The sequence below is a fragment of the Tetrahymena thermophila genome (assembly GCF_000189635.1).
Source record: "Tetrahymena thermophila SB210 genomic scaffold scf_8254658, whole genome shotgun sequence".
NCBI classification, from domain to species: domain Eukaryota; phylum Ciliophora; class Oligohymenophorea; order Hymenostomatida; family Tetrahymenidae; genus Tetrahymena; species Tetrahymena thermophila.
The window spans coordinates 81,595-100,402 of NW_002476425.1; the positions used below are offsets into that span (position 1 = coordinate 81,595).

The 18,808-nt window shown below is 23.9% G+C and overlaps 6 protein-coding genes across 6 annotated transcripts; 4 read left to right on the top strand and 2 right to left on the bottom strand. All coding sequences in view use genetic code 6, as the record gives it.

Annotated features, from left to right (window-relative positions):
* Positions 1-708: 708 nt before the first annotated feature.
* TTHERM_000672189 (SIR2 family transcriptional regulator) lies at positions 709-1,719 on the top strand (the record flags this gene model as incomplete). Its single annotated transcript, XM_012797424.1, has 1 exon — positions 709-1,719. One exon carries the CDS (start codon positions 709-711, stop codon positions 1,717-1,719), a length of 1,011 nt encoding a protein of 336 aa, XP_012652878.1.
* A 767-nt stretch (positions 1,720-2,486) lies between these two features.
* TTHERM_00672190 (Sir2 family transcriptional regulator) lies at positions 2,487-5,317 on the top strand (the record flags this gene model as incomplete). Its single annotated transcript, XM_001014996.2, has 3 exons — positions 2,487-4,196; positions 4,329-4,965; positions 5,046-5,317. The coding sequence occupies 3 exons, from the start codon at positions 2,487-2,489 to the stop codon at positions 5,315-5,317; spliced, it is 2,619 nt and encodes an 872-aa protein (XP_001014996.2).
* A 992-nt stretch (positions 5,318-6,309) lies between these two features.
* Positions 6,310-6,651, top strand: TTHERM_000672199 (Sir2 family transcriptional regulator, putative; the record flags this gene model as incomplete). The annotated part of the gene is made up of 2 exons (XM_012797425.1): positions 6,310-6,379; positions 6,443-6,651. The coding sequence occupies 2 exons, from the start codon at positions 6,310-6,312 to the stop codon at positions 6,649-6,651; spliced, it is 279 nt and encodes a 92-aa protein (XP_012652879.1).
* Positions 6,652-7,206: 555 nt separating this feature from the next.
* Positions 7,207-8,051, bottom strand: TTHERM_00672200 (hypothetical protein; the record flags this gene model as incomplete). Its single annotated transcript, XM_001014997.2, has 2 exons — positions 7,207-7,822; positions 7,885-8,051. The coding sequence occupies 2 exons, from the start codon at positions 8,049-8,051 to the stop codon at positions 7,207-7,209; spliced, it is 783 nt and encodes a 260-aa protein (XP_001014997.2).
* A 1,535-nt stretch (positions 8,052-9,586) lies between these two features.
* TTHERM_00672210 (hypothetical protein) lies at positions 9,587-14,347 on the bottom strand (the record flags this gene model as incomplete). Its single annotated transcript, XM_001014998.2, has 6 exons — positions 12,660-14,347; positions 12,212-12,569; positions 11,895-12,164; positions 10,788-11,516; positions 9,936-10,546; positions 9,587-9,881 (listed from the first exon to the last, which is right to left on the bottom strand). The coding sequence occupies exons 1-6, from the start codon at positions 14,291-14,293 to the stop codon at positions 9,587-9,589; spliced, it is 3,897 nt and encodes a 1,298-aa protein (XP_001014998.2). The 5' UTR covers positions 14,294-14,347.
* A 2,931-nt stretch (positions 14,348-17,278) lies between these two features.
* Positions 17,279-18,430, top strand: TTHERM_000672227 (transmembrane protein, putative; the record flags this gene model as incomplete). The annotated part of the gene is made up of 1 exon (XM_012797426.1): positions 17,279-18,430. The coding sequence occupies one exon, from the start codon at positions 17,279-17,281 to the stop codon at positions 18,428-18,430; it is 1,152 nt and encodes a 383-aa protein (XP_012652880.1).
* Between the last annotated feature and the right edge of the window lie 378 nt (positions 18,431-18,808).

The following is an 18,808-nucleotide window of genomic DNA, read 5'->3' on the forward strand; positions in this document are numbered from 1 at the left end:
TTAAATCTTTTATCTTTCTATTTATTGATAAAAATACAATAAATATTATTTCAAAATATACAATTTCACCCAATATATTGTTGAGAAATTGATATTATTATTTAAAAATGAATATCTATGTTTAAAAAAATGATTGCTCTTCAAAATTAATTTATAAAATTTACTAAAGAGTTAAAAGTTTATATTGAAAGATGATTGCTTGTATCCTTTTAAAATACTCAATAAATTATTTTTTAATAAATAATTTAATTACTTTTATCAATATTCCAAAAAATATAGAAAAGAGTAAATATTAAATTTTTCTATAAAGTGCTTTACATAAAGGTTTTCTTTCATTGAGTTTAATAGAAATAGTTATGTTGAAAATTTGATTTCAAATTTATTATTTTATAGAATAATTTTTTTTTTAAATCTCAAAAAATCAACCTTTAAATTATTTATTAATACATGAATTATAATTTAAATTAATTCTAAATTTTACAGATATCTTGTCTATCACAACTTAAAGTAGACGTTTTAATTCAATACATTATTTAATTAGTTAATCAGTCATTCAATCAGTCAATCAGAAATTATATCAATTTATCTATCTTTATTTTTTTCACAATACCAGTTAATATTATATTTGTTTACTATAATAATTTATATTTCAAAAAATTAATATCTAATATAATAATTATATATAAGAGTAAAATATAAAGCTTAAAAATGGAAGAAGTGAATTTGAGTTACAAAGAAGTAGTAGAAAAAATTAAAAATAAACAAATTAACAATATTTTGTTTTTAACTGGAGCTGGGATAAGTACATCGTCAGGAATTCCTGATTTTAGGTCCCCAAATGGACTTTATTCGAAGGTTTAAAAATACAAACTTGAATATCCAGAATAAATATTTGAGATAAAGTATTTTACAAAGAATCAGATGCCATTTTATGAGATGGATAAAGAATTCTTTTCGAATAAACCACATTTTACATCAGCTCACTACTTTATGGCAGAGGTTAATAGGAGAGAATAGCTGCTCTTTGTTTTTTCTTAGAATGTTGATGGATTAGAGCTTGAAGCTGGATTACCTCCTGAGAAGCTCTGCTAAGTTCATGGCAATTACAGAGGAGCTAGATGCCAAAAATGTGGATTTAAACATGATATTAATAAATATAAGGAATTTGTTTAAAAATAAGTTATTTATAAGTGCGAGAATTGCAAGAGAGGTCCTGTTAGGCCTAATGTTGTATTTTTTGGAGAGAGTCTTGATAAGGGTTTTACGAAAAATACTTATAAAATAGCCGCTGCTGACTGTGTATTCATTATGGGCACTTCAATGTAAGTTGCTCCTTTTAATTTAACTGTAGAAAAAATATCTAAAAATGTTCCAGTAATTGTGATAAATAGAGACATGGTTTATTTACCTTACAAGAAATATATTCATCTTAAAAATGATATTGATGATAATATCGAAAAGCTCATGACAGATTTGGGTTGGGATTTCCCAAAGATAGAAAGAAATTATCCTTCAAATTGGTTTACTGACCCACAAAAGTAAGAAGAAACAAAAATTGAAGAAACTGAGCATGAAAATTTTAGTTATAGCTCTGGTTATTATAATAATAATATAACTCATCTATAAGATAATTAAGAAGATAAAGAAGCTACAGAAAAAAATGAAGATTAGGAAGAGTTAAACAACCTAGAAAAAAAATTCGAAGATTTGGATGTGTGAGAGATTTTTAAATTTAGAGAGAAAAGCTTTAATTATTATTATTATTATTAATTGTTTAGTTATTAATTAACACATTTAGTTGTTTTGTTTAGAATTTATTTATTTCTGTTAAAAGTTGATGCAAACATTTATTTTTTTAATTTAAATTAAAAAAAAATAATTTCAAAAAATAAAATATAAAATTTTTTTCATCAATTTTTTTAATTGTCAGATTTATTGTGGCAAACTTAAATTTAAGTTTGTTGATTATTTTTTTTTTAAATAAAATTTAAAATAAAAATTTTTAATAGTAAAATTTAAATTAAAATAAATATTTTTTAGAAATAAAACTTAAATTAAAATATTAATTTAAAAATAAATTTTTTTTGTAAAAATCTTTTAAAAATTGCATGCTTTCTGATGAAATTTAGAAGTAAGCAATTCATTAATTAAAATTAATTGAAAAACTAAAAAAGGAGGTAAAACTTGATGGGTTTGATCGGATTAATTGATTTTATTGTTTCGCGCATTTTCCTTGTAAAATTCAATTTGGTCTACTAACTTATTTCAGTAAGAATCTGAATTTTAATTAATTCAAATCAAAAAAAGAGGTTGATTAACCAAATTAATTAATAGTTATTGGTTGGCCTGTAAAGATATTTAGTTTAAATAATATTGAATAAGCTTGGAACCTGCAAAAGGGGAAATCATTAATAAATAAATAAATTAAACTAATTGAATACTTCAATTTGAAAAAGCTCAAACAAGTTCTTACTTATTTAAAAAGTATGATTGATAACTAAAGCGTAAACTAAGAGGGGCAGAACATTTCTTATTCTTGCTAAATTAGCAATTGCCCAATTAGTAAAAATGGAAACTTTAATGAAGGAGATATTAAATTTTGCACTGATTGCAATAAACTAATATGCAACACTTGCATAACTAGTCATGATGAAAACCACACCATTATTGAAGGTGCTAATTTCGCTTTCATTCAAGAGAATATGTCCAAAGTCCTTCCTAATTTAGGGAATCTGAGCCCAATTTTGCAAAGTAATAACTTAAATATAAGTAGTGATTCTAAGATGATAAGTGAAGATACTCTTCCTGATACAGAGGAAAAAAAAGTTTAAGAGAAATAGAATTTTAACTATAAATAGCAGCCTTAGTTTTTATAAAAAATAAACGACGATGATGATGAGGATGATGATGATAGTGATAGTGATGACGATGATCATATTATGAAAATGAAAAATTTCAGCAATATTGCTGCATAACTTAAAAATTTAAAAAATGACAGTGATGAAGAAGAGGAGGATGATGAAGATGATGATGAAATAAACTTTATAAGCCAAGCTGCAAGTAAATTAACTACTATAGGAAAAGTATCTAACTCACCAACAAATACTATGTTTGTAGAATATAACACAAAACCTCCAAGTGAAAATCAATTTGATTTTAATTAATAACAATAAATAAATAATGCGAGCTATAAATAGTCAGGTATAATGAATGGTACAAACTTTCTTTAAGTTCCTCAAGATTTTAATAATGTAAAACGTATAATCAACTAAAATTCTTACTAGAATAACAATTATTCAATTAATATAAATGGAGCGAATGGATATCAAAACCAGGAATTTAACTCAAACAAATTGTATTAAAATCAGTATGCTCTAACAGAGCTGTAGAAGGTCTTTTTATAAAAAGAAAAATATTACAATTTGGTGAGCTAGTTTTACAAATAAAACAAACCAAATAAGAATTTAGTTACTAAAAAGATAGCAGCACAATAAATAAAGAAAAAAAGAAAAGCTAAAGATGATTTGGGTGGCGATAATGAAAATGATGAAAGTAAAAATTAAGAATAAGAAGATATTCCTATTCCTCAAGTTTAAGACCATGTGAAAGAATCTAATAAGAAGTTAGGGTTACAGGAATTAAAAAATCGTTCTAAGTAGCTCTATGAAGAATTAAAAGCTAAATCTGATTTGATTTTTAAGGAAATAAAACACCACATTCATGGTGTTCAATACGAGAGAGATGAAACAGATAGAATTAATAAATATAAGAAATATGCTCTTGAAGGCATTGAGAGTTATTTCCTCTATCTTAAAGACTAATTTAAAATTGAGTATTCTAAATTGAAGAAATGTAAAAAGAGAGAATAACTAAGTAAAATGATGAACAAAGTAATAGATTGTATAGAAAAATATCAATACTATTCGGACTAGAAAGATTTTCTTGAATTTATGAACAAAAACTATGATTACTATTTGAATAATATTGAATTACTCTTACATGAAATTTAAAAAGAGGGCAATGATTTCCCTCCTCAATATAAAATAGTCTATGAAAATCTCTATGACATATTTTTCTCTCTTATAAGTTACATCTCATTGAACTTGCCTAACTAAAAAACTTATAGTCAATTTACTTAACCCATAATAAAGACTTAAAGCTCGAAATATTTGGTCATCCCTATTCACTATCCAAATGTAATGTTTGTTTCTATTACTTGAAATATCCTTTCGAATTCAAAAGAAAATATTTTAGAAATATCTAACAAAAGCTATTTTGAATAAAAAATAATTTTAAAAAAATTAATTTAAAAATTTTTAATTTTAAAGAAAAAAATAGTTGGAATATTTAACTGCAGAAGTAACGAATTAGAATAAATCGAATATGATTGCTCTTAGACTATGGATTTCTAGAAGTATAGCAACTTTTAATTGGTTAATGATAGCGATTTTATTTACTTTATTGGAGGAGTAATATTTAACAAAGAGAAGAGCACCTTTAATCCTAGTTAAAAGTGTTTCAAAATGAGTAGACATTCAGGGGAAATTATAGCCCTAAAAGACATGCCTTATCCTAAAATGAAGTTTGGAACAATTATGATTGGTAATTTTATTTATGTTTTTGGAGGTTTACAAACTCAAGAAAAGCACCGTACCAATACTTGTGAAAAATATGACATTAACACTAACACATGGAAAATATTACCTGTGATGCAAATGAACAGAGTATGCCCAGTAGTCTCATCTTTCACCACTATAGGTAGTGGCTTTAATTAAAAGCAATTAATTTACTTATTCGGTGGCATGGAAGACAAAAACAACATTAATTAATCTATTGAAGTCTTCGACTAAAAGCTAGATATTTGGATTGACTTCTTATAAAAACCAGCAAATAGTAGATGCTATATCCCAAAACAACTTGGTTATGGAGTTTAAATTAATTAAGAATAAATCTTAATTATCGGAGGTAATAAATAAATTTATTTATTTCAAATAATTAAACAACTCATTGAATTTTTATTTAAAAATGTTTTTTAAATTAATTAGGTTTATCTGGAAGAAAGCAAAAACCTACATCATAAACTTATGTGTATAATGTTTCTAAAAATTCCATATGTAATTTAAGTTTAGACTCTTTACCAACAGGAATAATTAAAGACTCTTTCACTGGAATGCCTGTTGTTTATGATAACTCAATTTTCCTTCTTAACACTCAAATAAGCTAATACTTCCCTTCACTAAAATAATTATAAGGAGTAACCAATGTTATAAAGATAGGATTGAATCAATAAGAAATTTTAGCAACTCATTGTTTTTGAATTGAAATAATAACCAAATATATAAATTAATTAATAAACAGCACATAGTTTTCATATAAATTTAAAATAAATTCTTAAAATTTTCACTGATTAAAATAAAGAATGAATAAATAAAATAAAAAATAGCTTTCAAATTAAAAATAATTGTTAAATACTTTAAAAATACTACCAAAATAAATAAATAAATAAATAAAATAATAATTTTCTTTGTAATATTCATGTTATTATGTTATTGTTAAAAATAAAATTTGTTACTTCACATATAATCTTCATATTATTTTTATTTACAATTAAAGGTAAAATAATTTTTTAATAGGTAAAAAATTTTAAATTATTTGTTTAAATAAGCCTAGGTTACTATAAGTTTAAGTATATGTGCTTGATATACTGCAAAAATTTTGATTTAAAATTATAAACTAAAAACTATTCTTTTTCTATCTTTGTTTCCTCATTTTATTTTTATTCTTTATTTAATAAATTTTTTATATTAGGTTATAATTATTGTATTTTATGGGTTTTAAAAATAAATTATTATTTTAAAAAATAGTATGAAATTTAGCATTTAAGCATTATGTTTAAATAGATAAATTATGTATTTTTAATAAGCAGAGCCTTTTATTCTTTATTTAAATATTTCTTATTTACTCTTTTATGAATAGACAAAATATCAAATTTTTAGATAGTATTTAATATTTATTCAAATAAGTAAATAAATATACAGTTTATTTTTATAATTTAAACATTCTCATATTTATTAAATAATAAAGAATGATAGGTTATGATAGAACAATTAAGAATAGAAAAACTTATTATTTGACGTTCAGAATTTACATAAAAGTATTCAAATTTCTAAAAATAATTCATTCAAATATTATTACAATTTAATTAATTTTTTTTTAATTCATAGAATTTCAACTCATAACATTTCATAAAAATTAAAATAAGATTTTCTAAAAAAATAAGTAATAGCAAGTAAAAATTAGTATTCTTTTATGAGCGAATAGGGATTTCTTACAAAACTACTCTTAGCAATGATGATTATTATACAAATATGTTAAGCATGTATGATTTTAATGAATTTTATAGTTTAGATTAACTTATTTAACCATATTATTTTTATAAAAGAGGAAACTGAAAAAGATGAATAAAATAAACCTAAATAGCAAGAAGATGATGATGGAAATAGCACAGTAGTTTACATATTATTAGCTATATTAGGAGGAGGTTTCTTGTTCTTTTTATATAATACTTGGAGATGTCACAGAAACAGATAAATCGAAGAAGATGAATAAGAGTTTAATAAAATAGAATTCTAAGATCATAAGGAGCCATGATACAAATATTTGCAATAAATAAAAAAAAATAAATTTTCTATTTCAATAAGTCAAAAATTATGTTAGGATTTAATAGAAAGAAGAGAAAATGTTTATATTTATCACAGATTTTTAATTTTATAATGAGTTTAAGTAATTTTCATACTAATTATATTCAAAGATAGAAACTAATTTATGTTGTATATGTATCAAAAATTTTGATTGATTCTCTACAAAAAAGATTGACTAATCTATCTATTTATTTATGTATGACTATTTTTTTAATTATCTTTCTATCTTTTATAAAAATTTGCTTTAAACAAGATTAGTTAGTTAGAAAATTCAAACTGAATTCTAATAACTAACTCAATAATAAATTAACTAATTCTTTTTGATTAAAAATTAGTTATCTATCTATTATTATTGCATTTTTATTTGAAATTACCTAATATGAATAAAAACTTTAAAATAAATATTTGAATATATTTTTATATGATAAATAAATGTGATAATAAATAAAATGGTATTATATTAATTTATTTGGTATAATAGAGACAACAAAAATAACATTTATTATCAACAAACCAAAAATATAAAAACAATTATAGTTAATAAAAGCTAATTGAATTAAATTTTATTCATAAATGAATATAGGTTTTTCTCATTGAAAACTGAGTAGTATGTTTCATCAGGAATCTAACATCCTTTTTGGTCAAGAGTTGCTTATATTGTTCCTGCTTCTTTGAAACAAGCATTGCACTTAGAGTCAGTCCAGAAATCTTGATGATCACAAGTAATGCAAGTGAATGAACCTATGTCAAAATAATGTTTAGGACATCCTGGAACATTGTTATATATACATTTTGATCTTTCAGGAACAACAAGAGTGCAGTCTACACATTATTTTTCAGGATCATAATATTTAAATGATGAGCAGCTAGGTACATTTGAATAAACACATGTTTTGTTAATAGCTATAGAGCAATCTACACAAAAGCCTAGGTTAGGACTGTAATTAAAAGATCCACAAAATCCTACGTTTTAATTCAAGCACGAACCATCGCTTGTAGGAGTAGTACAATCAAAACAACTAATATCATTTGCTGAATATGAATAGTTATAACATCCAGGAACATCTATATTAACACATTTATAATTTACAGCTTGAGAACAATCAACGCATTTGTCCTATCTTTCATCATATTAAAAATAGGAACATGCCCCATAATTCTAATAAATACACTATTTATTAACTGCTTAAGTGCAGTCATAGCATACTTAGGTTAAATCATCAAAGATATAATTTTCACACCCTGTAATATACCTATTTAAGCATTTTAAACTCTACCCGATGCTACAATCAACACATAGGTTTTGTCCTTCACTATAAACAAAAGTTTTACAAAGAGGATCGGAGGCATTAACGCATTATTTGTTTTTAGCTTAAGAGCAGTCCAAACAATTAGCTATCTGAAATACTAAAAAAAAGATAAAACCTATTTTTGATTTCATTTTTATTTTTTTCATTAAATATGTTTAGTTCTACTTAAAAGTTGATAATTTTCTTTTAAATTTTATGACTTTAATTTTTTTTCTTCTTTTTTGGGTTTCTAAAAGACAGACAACAAAGTTTTAAATAAATAATTAGCCTATCAAAAAATAGTCAAACATTATTTGGCATATGATAAATAAACGAAAAGTTCTTTTAAGTCTTACAAAAAGCATTTAAATGAAGATAATTGAAATATTCAACAGCCATTCTATTTTTGTATTAATTTAGCATATAATAAATAACAGAAAAATATATATGTAATTTCTAAAGGTTAAGAGAATTAATATTAGATATGAAAAACACTTAGATTTTTTTAAGGAAATTTTTAGATTAAAAAAGTAATAGTAAAATAACATTTATTATTTTTTTACTACTGTATATTTTTTAAGCAGATAGATATGCTATTTATTATTTTGATTTTTTATAAATTAACAAAAAATAAATATATAATTTAGTAACAAATATAGGTTAGTTAGTTGGTAAAAAATTATTTCTTTTTTATAACAATTTTTTATTTTGAGAAAGTTGAAAATAATTAAACTTAAATATTTTATTAATTCTTAAAAATTTAATAATTTAAAAAAAGATAAGATTCCTTATTATTTATTTATATAAATCATACATTCTAAATAAAATATTTTTTAATTTTATAAAAGATGTAAATGTCAGTTTTAACTGTAATCTTTCTCAATCATCCTCTATATAACCCTCTGATCAATATTTATATCTCAAGCTTAATACTCCTCCCAGTATTAAAACCTTCTCTTGATTACTCCATATTGCTTTTTTGTTCTACACATTAAAAAATTTTACAAGAGATAAAGTTTCCTAATAATGTATACTGATTATTGAAGTATGAATACCTAGCCTTAATACATATAAATTATTTCACAAAGTACAAATAGTATCAAACAATGTTTCTCAATTAAAACAACTTTTAAAGCAAATCTCGCTTTTATAATTTTAATAAGCAAAGTCTTTTTTAATTCTACTAATGAATAATTTAAATATTCATTATTTACTGAATTTTCTAAAAATTTTGGGGTATTGAAATTAAATTACATAAACTTTTAAATTGTTTAGTAGTTGTGATTCAAATTTAAAATATCCAAAGAAAATATGATTCAAAAAGATTAACTTGTTTTAAAGAATATAGACAATAAAGAAAAAACAATTAAAAATTTAAGTATTAGTGAAAATATATTTTTATTTAGCTAGGATCAATTAATTGGTTGAGTTTAAGAGTTTATTTAATAAATTATAAAATTATTTGTTTGTCTTGATTACATTTTCATTGTATGTTTAGTACAAAATTAATAGTTATTATTGAAAATTCTTAGTAGATAATTTATGTAATTTAGAACTTTTAATTGATTATTAATTAATTAATTTATATTGCAATTTTCAGTATTAAGATAACCTCTACTTTTGGTAAAGGTTTTTTTCTCTTTCAGCGACTCTTTAAAGCTACAAAGTAATTGATTCTACTTCTCTTTGTTTTGCATCTAAGTCTTATTTCATTATATCTTTATCACTTTCTAGCTATCTAACTTAATTTCCTAACTTTTATATTTTGAAATTCAGCTCTCTTTTTTCTCTTTCAAACTTGTTATTTAAGTCTTTTATGCTTTCTTCTCGTACTTCATCCATTTCTTTTTTAAAATTTATTTCTAGGTCCTCCATCTGATCTTTCATTAATCTAAACAAAATTATTTTTGAGATAAAAATAATTTAATAAATATGATTTTTTTACTGCTTAAGATGATTAGCTCTGGAAATATCGTCAATCAGCCTTTTATTTTTGGTCTCTAGTTCAATAATCTACATTTTAGTTTAGCTTAGTTAAGTTTCTGCCTACTACAAAGAGATTGTTAAATGTGATTTCGTGTTGTCATTTTGTTTCTCTAATTATTGTATTTTTTTATGCTGCTATGTATACTTATTTTCAAGTACTTAGTATTAAGTTTAAAGTGCTAAATAAGTATTCTGAATTTATTCATTTTTATTTATCATTATGTTAACCTAGCTCTCAAGGTCTAATATCTTTTCATTAGAGACTTTGTTCTGTATTGATAGAATATCTAATTACTTCTCTTTTTCTTCAATTGATTTAGTAAGCTCTATTTTTTCGTTCTTAATTTTGTTTGCAATTTAAGGTAATTCTTCCTTGAATTAATTCAGTTCTTATTTCTTATGCTCATAGCTCTCACTTAAGTACTTAAATTCATCTAATAATCGCTTATATTTTGTATCTAAAGATGCAATTTAGTTCTCATAATTTTATTCACTCTTTCTGAATTTTAAATCGTTTTCTTCTTTTTCTTCTGAAAGTTATCTCTACAATTTATCTCTCTGATTTTCCAGCTATTATTTTAAAAAAAATATGTTATACTTTTATTAATTAAAATATAAATAAAAAACTAGAATTAACTCAAAATTGTTTTATTTATTCTTTTCATAATTAAGTTGATTTTTTATTTTATTTTTCAGTTATTAATAAAACTAACAAAATCGTAGAAAGAAAAATAAGAATTTTGAAAAGAAGAATAAATTTAAAATGTTGTTGTTGAAATTATTTCTTTAAATTAATAAAAGAAAATATTACTTTTAATAATTTATCTTTTAAATTGGCTATTTCTATTTAATTATCCTCGTTAATTTTCTATAACTCAAGTAGAGTAGAATCAAAATGAACTCTTTCTTATATTTTAAGTCTATCCTCTGACTAAATTTGGCTAATCTAATAATTTAATTTGTTGATTTGGTCTTTTAATTAGATGATTTCTTGTTGAGATTACTCTAGTTAATTTAAATTTTTCTAAAATTGTTCATTTGTTTCGAATTCTTTTTGTTAAATCTATAGCTTTAAATCTTCAATTTGTTGCTTGTATCTATTTGTTTCTTGATGACTTACTTTTTCTTTAAGTTCATACACATCTTAAGTTTCTTTTAAAAAGTTTTCTCTCTCTTCTTCCAACTGATGAAGATTATTTTAAATTCTCTCTAATTAAATTTATTCCTGCTCTCTTTCGTATAAAAGCTTATCTTTCTCAATTAACAGCTCTTGAATTTCTTGCGATTTTTCTTTAAGCACTTCAGTTAAGTTATCGTTGACAGCAATCATCTAATCCAATTTATCAGTGACAGCAATATTTTTATTTTTCAAATCTTCTATTTCATTCAAAAAATGTATTTTATCTTGCTAAGATCTCTTATTTTCCAAACATGTATTCATTATAATTTATTCCTATTAAAACTTTTAATGCTCTTAATTACCCATATAAATTTTAAACTAATCCTAGAAATAATCTGCTCTGTTTTTCTCCTCCATCAACTTAAGTTTTATAAAGAATAATTTTAATAAAATTCATAAAATGTTTTTCTTAAAACAAAAATAGCAATATTAAATATTTTACGATTGAGAGAGAATAAAAAGTTATAAAATCAAAATTAAAAAAGTTTTATTTTTTATTAAAAAGTTCTAAAAATTTACAAATAAAAATATTTTTTTTTAAATAAACCTAAAAAATATTTTTAAATGTTTTGTGAGGGATTAAAAGTTGATTTTCTCATTTTCTATTTTCAAAAATTAATTAGTAGTTAATTAATTTCTCTATTAAATTATTAAGATAAAATTCAAAAATTGTTTATTTAAAATTTATTGTTTGTCAAAAAAATTCAAATGGAAACAAAAATATAAATTTTAATTTACTTGCTTTTTGGTTAAAACTAACTCATCTCTAAATTTTTCAATTTCAAGAGTGTAGGCTTTAATTTCCTCTAGTTTTTCATTGATTTAATGCTCTGTTTCTCTTAGGATAGCTTCTTTCTCCTTATCATAAGTTTATTTCAGCTAAAGTATTTTGTTTTCTTTAAGCTCTAGTTATTCTTTATTTAAATCTATTATTTTCTTCATTTCTTATATTAATTCTTTGTTTTCAATTAACTGTCTATCTTTGATCATTTGATTTTCCTCTATTGTCTTCATATAAACTTAATGTTTTTTAAATTATTTTGGTATAACTTTACTTCTTTTGTTGTTTTCAATTAGTCTGCATACCACTCAATAGCATTTTATTTGGCTACTTTCTCTTGAAGAGATTTATTTTCTTCTAAGAGAGATTTAATTTTTATCTTAAAATTACTATTTTCAGCTGAAATCTATTCAATAAGAGTGTTTTTCTCACTAACAATATTCGAAACAGCCTCATTGAGCTTATCCTCAGTGAATTATTCTTGCTAGAAAATAATTTCATTGTTTAACACTTTATTTTATTCCTATGCTTCTCTCAATTATTTTTCAAGCTATTTGATTAATTGATTTTTCTTTTCCAACAAATCTTGGAATTTTGTCATAGAATTTTAACTTTAACTGTGTTCTTCTTCTCTATTTAAAATATAAATGAGAATTGATCAAAAAATATAAAATAATATTTAAAAACATAATTTCAACTAACATAAAAAAATTCAACTTTACCTTTGCTTTAACAACTCTATCTGTTCTTGCTTTTCTTCCATCATTTTTAGCAACGTGTTATTTTCATTAGAAAGTATTGTAATCTTTATTTCAAGTTTGTCAAGAAGTTCTTAATATTCTTCAGTTTTTTCACAAAGACTCTAATTCTCTTCGTTTAGTAAATTGTATTCCTTCATATATTTTAAGTTTTAATTTACTCTTTCATTAAGTTATTGATAATCCTAAGCTAATTTTTGATTTTAAAAGTTTAGCTACTCATTTTCTTCTACTAATTTATCTATCCTTTATATCAATATGGCTTCTTAGTTGTTTTTTTATTTAAGATCATCTATTTCGAGTTGCTTTGTCGCTATCATTTTTAGCAATTAAGATCTATCAGTTTGTAATTCTATAATTTTTTATTCATGTGATTATGCTTTACTAAAATTTTTAGATGCTGTGTTAATCATATTTTGTAAATTTCTCTCTTTTAAAATTTCTCTTGTTTGATCGAATGTCCCATTTAAGCTGAAAGTTTCAGAGTGCAAAGAGCTATTTTGCTCTTGTTACATTTTATCTTCTACGTTTGATTTAATTTACTTTTAAATATTCTCATCTATATTTTTAAGTTAACTAATACTGTTTCTCAAAATTTAATTTTTATTAACCTGCTAGTTTATCTGCTTACTGTTATCAGGAATAATGTTAGCTTATTACTACTATTGCGGTTAATTAAGTTAGTTTCTAGAAATTACGTATTAAAGTTATATTGGCTAAGTATTAGCAGCTATATTAGGATTTGAAGATGCGCTTCTCAAAGTCCTTGATGATTCTAACTGGTTTTAATTCTGTTAATTTGATTATTAAAACTAATTCTACTATTATATTTGAGAATTTTGAATACTCTACTAGTTCTTCTAACTGAAGGAAAAATTATTTGGATTATGCTGTCCTTTATCTTTAGAGAATAATTTATTAAATTTTTTATTTTGTTCCTCAATTCTTTTTTGGGTCTCTTGATTTATATAAACTATGTTATTAGTCCCATTATTTATTACTTAAGGATTACTTTGTAGGTTTTAAATGGGTTAAATATTTTGAGCTTAATTGCTAAATTAATTTTATTAAATATGCGGCTGAATTACCATTTAATAGGGTAAATTTTTATTATTTGCTAAATTAGGTTAAAGTTTGGCTTGCACCTATTAAGCATGCTATTTTCCGCTTGTTGGAGTTAGCACAGGAGCTGTCTTTAAAAATTATGTATTATTTTATGTGATAGGTTGAGAAGGGCTTTCGTTACCAAGAATTCTAATTTAATTTCTACCTTTATTTTAAGCTTATGGACTTAGCTAGTAAATTCCTTCGCATACCGGTTTTAATGTGTTAGCCTTATTTATTTATGGTGACATTTATCTAATAGGTGAGCTTTATTTAATATTAGCATTTCCGTTTGATATCAAAGAAACTCCTGAAATCTAAACACTTCGAGCAGAATTTGGTTCAGAAGCAGTGTAGTTTAATATTGAAGAATTGATAGAGGGAGATATTTATCTTGTATCTCGAGGGGATGGAGAAAAAGAATTTCCATTTTGTCGCTACTTAGATGAAGGAGAATAGCAGACGTAATTTGTAGAAACCTATTTCTACAGCATTTCTTTGAAAAATATTCTATCTTGAATTATACTTTATTAAATAGATATAAACTGACTGACAATATGAATGAATTAAATAAGAAATTTTATCTGCCTATTTCTTTTTGGCTGGTAATTTAATTTGATTGATATTACAGATTATTCAATTCAATCATTAATCAAAATTCATTATTAAAAGAAATTTTATTAACAACTAAATTCATTTAATTTATTTAATTTGATGAGAGCAAATAGATTTTAAAATTCAATTAATTAGCTAACATTTTATTCAATTTATTATTTTTTTGCAAAAAAATAATAGATATATTTTTTTTAAAATACATCTTACATTTTTCATTTTAAGTTTTAAGAATCTTTTACATAATACCTTTTCTATATTTATTTTTTTATACAATCTAACTAAAATATAAATAATATTTTTTGCTTTCTACCTATAAATTAATTTATATAAATCAAATAGTTGGATTTATAAATATTTCTACTAAATTTACTTTTTTACAAAAATTTTATAAATAAAATTATTTGCAAAAGGCCGAAGTTATTATTATAGTAAAGATGTTGCTGGTATTTTTTTATATTATATATTTTAGATATTAATTAAACAAAGCTCACTTAATGCAAAGATTCAAGCGATTATATTTTAACTGAGTGTTAATTAATAATAACTTGTAGAATTTCAAAATGTACAAAAATTAAAAATGATTTATACATCTAAAGATAAAGTAAAATAATTAAAATTAAAATTAAATAAATTATTTAAGTTTAATAAAAATACTTAAATGAAGATTAAATTCCATAATTTTCAATTTAACACTAAAAATATTATCAATATATATATATTGAACAATTATAAAGTAGAGACTTCTGAGGTAGATGTATTTCCATTGTTGTTAGTATTGACTATATAACATACACCTTAGTAAACAACTCCTGAGCAAGTACAATCAGAATTATTACCTTGAGTAAAACCTTACTATACACAAATGGAATAATTTTTACTTGCACAATTGTTAACCCCCTATACAGAGCAATTCAGATTAGTAGGATTCACACAATCATAATTTAAATCACCATTTTAATCCTTAGTAATGCTCTAAATGTAACCAAGATAAAAACATATTGAGATGCTATTTTAGCAATAATTATTTCCATTATCAAGACAATTAATTTTATACTAGCATTAACCATTGATTGAAGTCCATCCTCTTTCTGTGCATGTAATTTTACCTTAACCGCAGTAGTTATTTGTGTTATCTTCGCACTCTGCATGAGTCGGGTACTCGTAATGATCATTTACCCATTTATATCCTAATGAGTCACAATAAGATGATTTTACTTTATATGTTGGATCACAAAAAAATTAATCTTTATCCATAATTAAACAAGTTTCATCATCCAAACTTTGAGCAAACCCTGAGAATTAGCATGCCGAACTACAAATTTTACCAGGCTAAACACAAGTATTTACATCTATAAAACAACTTTTTCCATCTTAGGCTACTGAGAACCCTTGATTAATGCAGAAAGCTTAATAAGGAAGAGGTAAAGTATTACCAAATCTTGTAGGTGTAGCACATATGGGGTTTTTAAGGCAATCAAATGGTTAAGGTTTTTCAGGTACATTATTTCGTATTAAATATCCTAGCTCTAGGGCTAGTCCTTGTTAACTTACTTTAAAATCTCCATAGTTATCTTAAGGTAATTAGGTAAACAATTGCTTAAGTGGCTTTAGTATAAATCCTACCATCACTTAACAATTAATCGGGACTATTGGTTGATTAAGCTACAGGCAATTTAGGACATTAGGATTCTAGCAATCACCATTTCCATTAGAAGAGCTAGCAAAATTATAGTACTTTATACATATTGAGTCTTAACTAGAGCACATATTTAAACCTCTTCGAAGACAATATTATGATATAAACATTTTATCAGGATTTTAAAAATTCTAAAATCCACATGCGTGATAAAAAGTATCAAGTGTTATACCTAAAGCTGAGCATGTAGATGAGTCAGGAATTTAGCAACTATTATCTTACCCTAAAATAAAACCGTAGAACTAACAAATATTTGAACAATTAGGTTAGTTTAAGCATTAATTTGCAATATCAACAGCATTCATAGCTCTCATCATATGGCAAGCATGGTTATAATTGGAGCCGTCATAGAATTTGCATGTTTATACTTCAGGAATTTTGCAATCTTTAAATCCTAAAAGAGCGCAGTTTTCAGGACATTTATCTTAGGTACATTTTGAAAATATATAATCTAATGGGTTGTTGAGTTGTATATCACTATATTACATGTAATTATTATACTCAATATACTTGGTATAAGAACATGTAATAGAAGTATCAAAAATGTTGCAAAATTTACTGTATGTATCAGTGCAGAAAGAAGTTTATGGTTATGCAGAACAGTAATCGCTTATTGCATTTTAATTAAATCCAAAGTATGCAAAACAATAATGCAATTGATTATTAGGTGTCTCTAACATATTTTAGCACTAAGTGTAGTCGCCATTATTTGGAATTACACAGTCATCATTCGTTTTGCTTTTTTCAAGTTTGTAATATCTTAAGCAAATATTATTGCTACTACATTTACCACTACCGGGTATAAGACAAGTTTCAATTTAAGGGTATTTGCATGTACCATCTGTATTAGTTACAAATCCAATTAAATTACATACTGATTTATTTGAAGAACAAATGGGGTTATTTATGTTTATTTGGGTTATACAATAGCTTAAAGTTATATTGAAATTAAAATAAATTTTCTAATCTAAGTTATTATAAATATCTTAGGAATTTACAAAATTCATATTATTGTCTAAAGAAATAAATCCCCCTACCTCACATGCATGATTGATAATATTCTATTTTTTTAGTTAACTGCAGTTTTAAGGTATAATACAAGTAGCTTTTTGATTTATAGAAGGATTTGAAAATCCAAACTATTTTTAACAGATTGTAGTAAACTTTTATGAGCATTTTTCTTGCCCCAAGCAATCGCTAATTATATTTGGTATTCTGCATTTAAAGTTTGAAGGGTCAAAAATAAAACCTGCTTTCCTACAAAAACTTTGAGATCTTTAGCAAAGGTTCTCACCATCACATTATTCTAAAGTAGGAATAGTCCATCCTATTATGTTATTAAAAATTAATCCTAAATAATTACCTAAAGAAGTCCTCTGGGAACCAAAATTAGCATCTTATTAATTATCTTATTTGTTACATAACTAAGATTAACTTAAACAAATGTTTGTAGGATCCTGACATACATTTGAGCCTTTTGAAATCTAAGTCCATCCTAATTCTTTACAGATAAATTTATCTGTACTGCATCCATATTGAGATTATTCTGTTGCGTTATCGCAAGCTGAATGAGGAGGAAACAAGCACCTAGAAGTAGACTATATCAAGTCATACTTAGATATACATGCTTGAGGGCAGTAATTGTATGTATCAGATTTATAGTTAATGCAATCAGTTATCGACAAATTTATGTAGCATTTACCTAAAGAATTTAATGCAGAATATCCAAAGGCACCTATCTCAGTTGAGCTAACTTACAAACAAAAACTATTATTAGTTTAGCAGTTATAATTTTAATGACAATTAAAAGTACAAGTCTATGTGTCGCTATTATAAATAAAATTAAATTGTTAAACACAAAGGCTATTTGGTCCATTACAATAAGTAGCATAATTTGCAGGTTATAAACAATCTCTTGCTTCGAGCTTTCTACAAGTACCATCACCACGATCTATAAACCCATAACTTCTACAGATAGAATCAATATAAAAAGAACTACAGAGAGGTTTATCTAAACAATTTATTGCTTGGTCTGTTGATACTCTAATGCAATTTTGTTTTTTTTTTTGTTAATAATATCCTAAAGCTTAGCAAATAGGGTTGGAATTACATTATTTTATACAGTTAAAGCTAGGTAAATCTTAGGGTATTTGACAGGTAAAATCAGTTGAACTCTTTGGAACTAAATTTCTTTCTATAGTACATACACTATCTTGAAAGCAATTCTATTCTGCTGAATTTAAACATGCTGCATAAGAAGGTTATTAGCATTATCCAGTCGGGGAAGATCTAATATAACCATAAGAACTACAAGCATTGAATCCCATCATACATCTGTAATCTTAAAAGCAATATGATGAATACTAGTCTCTCTAAACAACTAATTTATCATATTGATCTGAATTCTATAAATAACATTTTTCTATTATGAATAAAAATAAAATAATACTACAAAATTAATTCATTTCGGCTTTTAAATTGATTAAATTTTTTATAGGATTAGTTTCTTTTTTTTTCTTTTCTTTTAATTTCACTTTTCAAATATAAATGCCAAAAAAAAATTTATGTTTTTTATTAAATAATTTACTAATTGATTTTTAATTATACTACTATTTTTTTAATGCATTTTATAGTTTAGCATAAATAAGTAATAACTAAGAAGCCATTTTAGAATACTCGAGCAACTAAATAGTTAAGC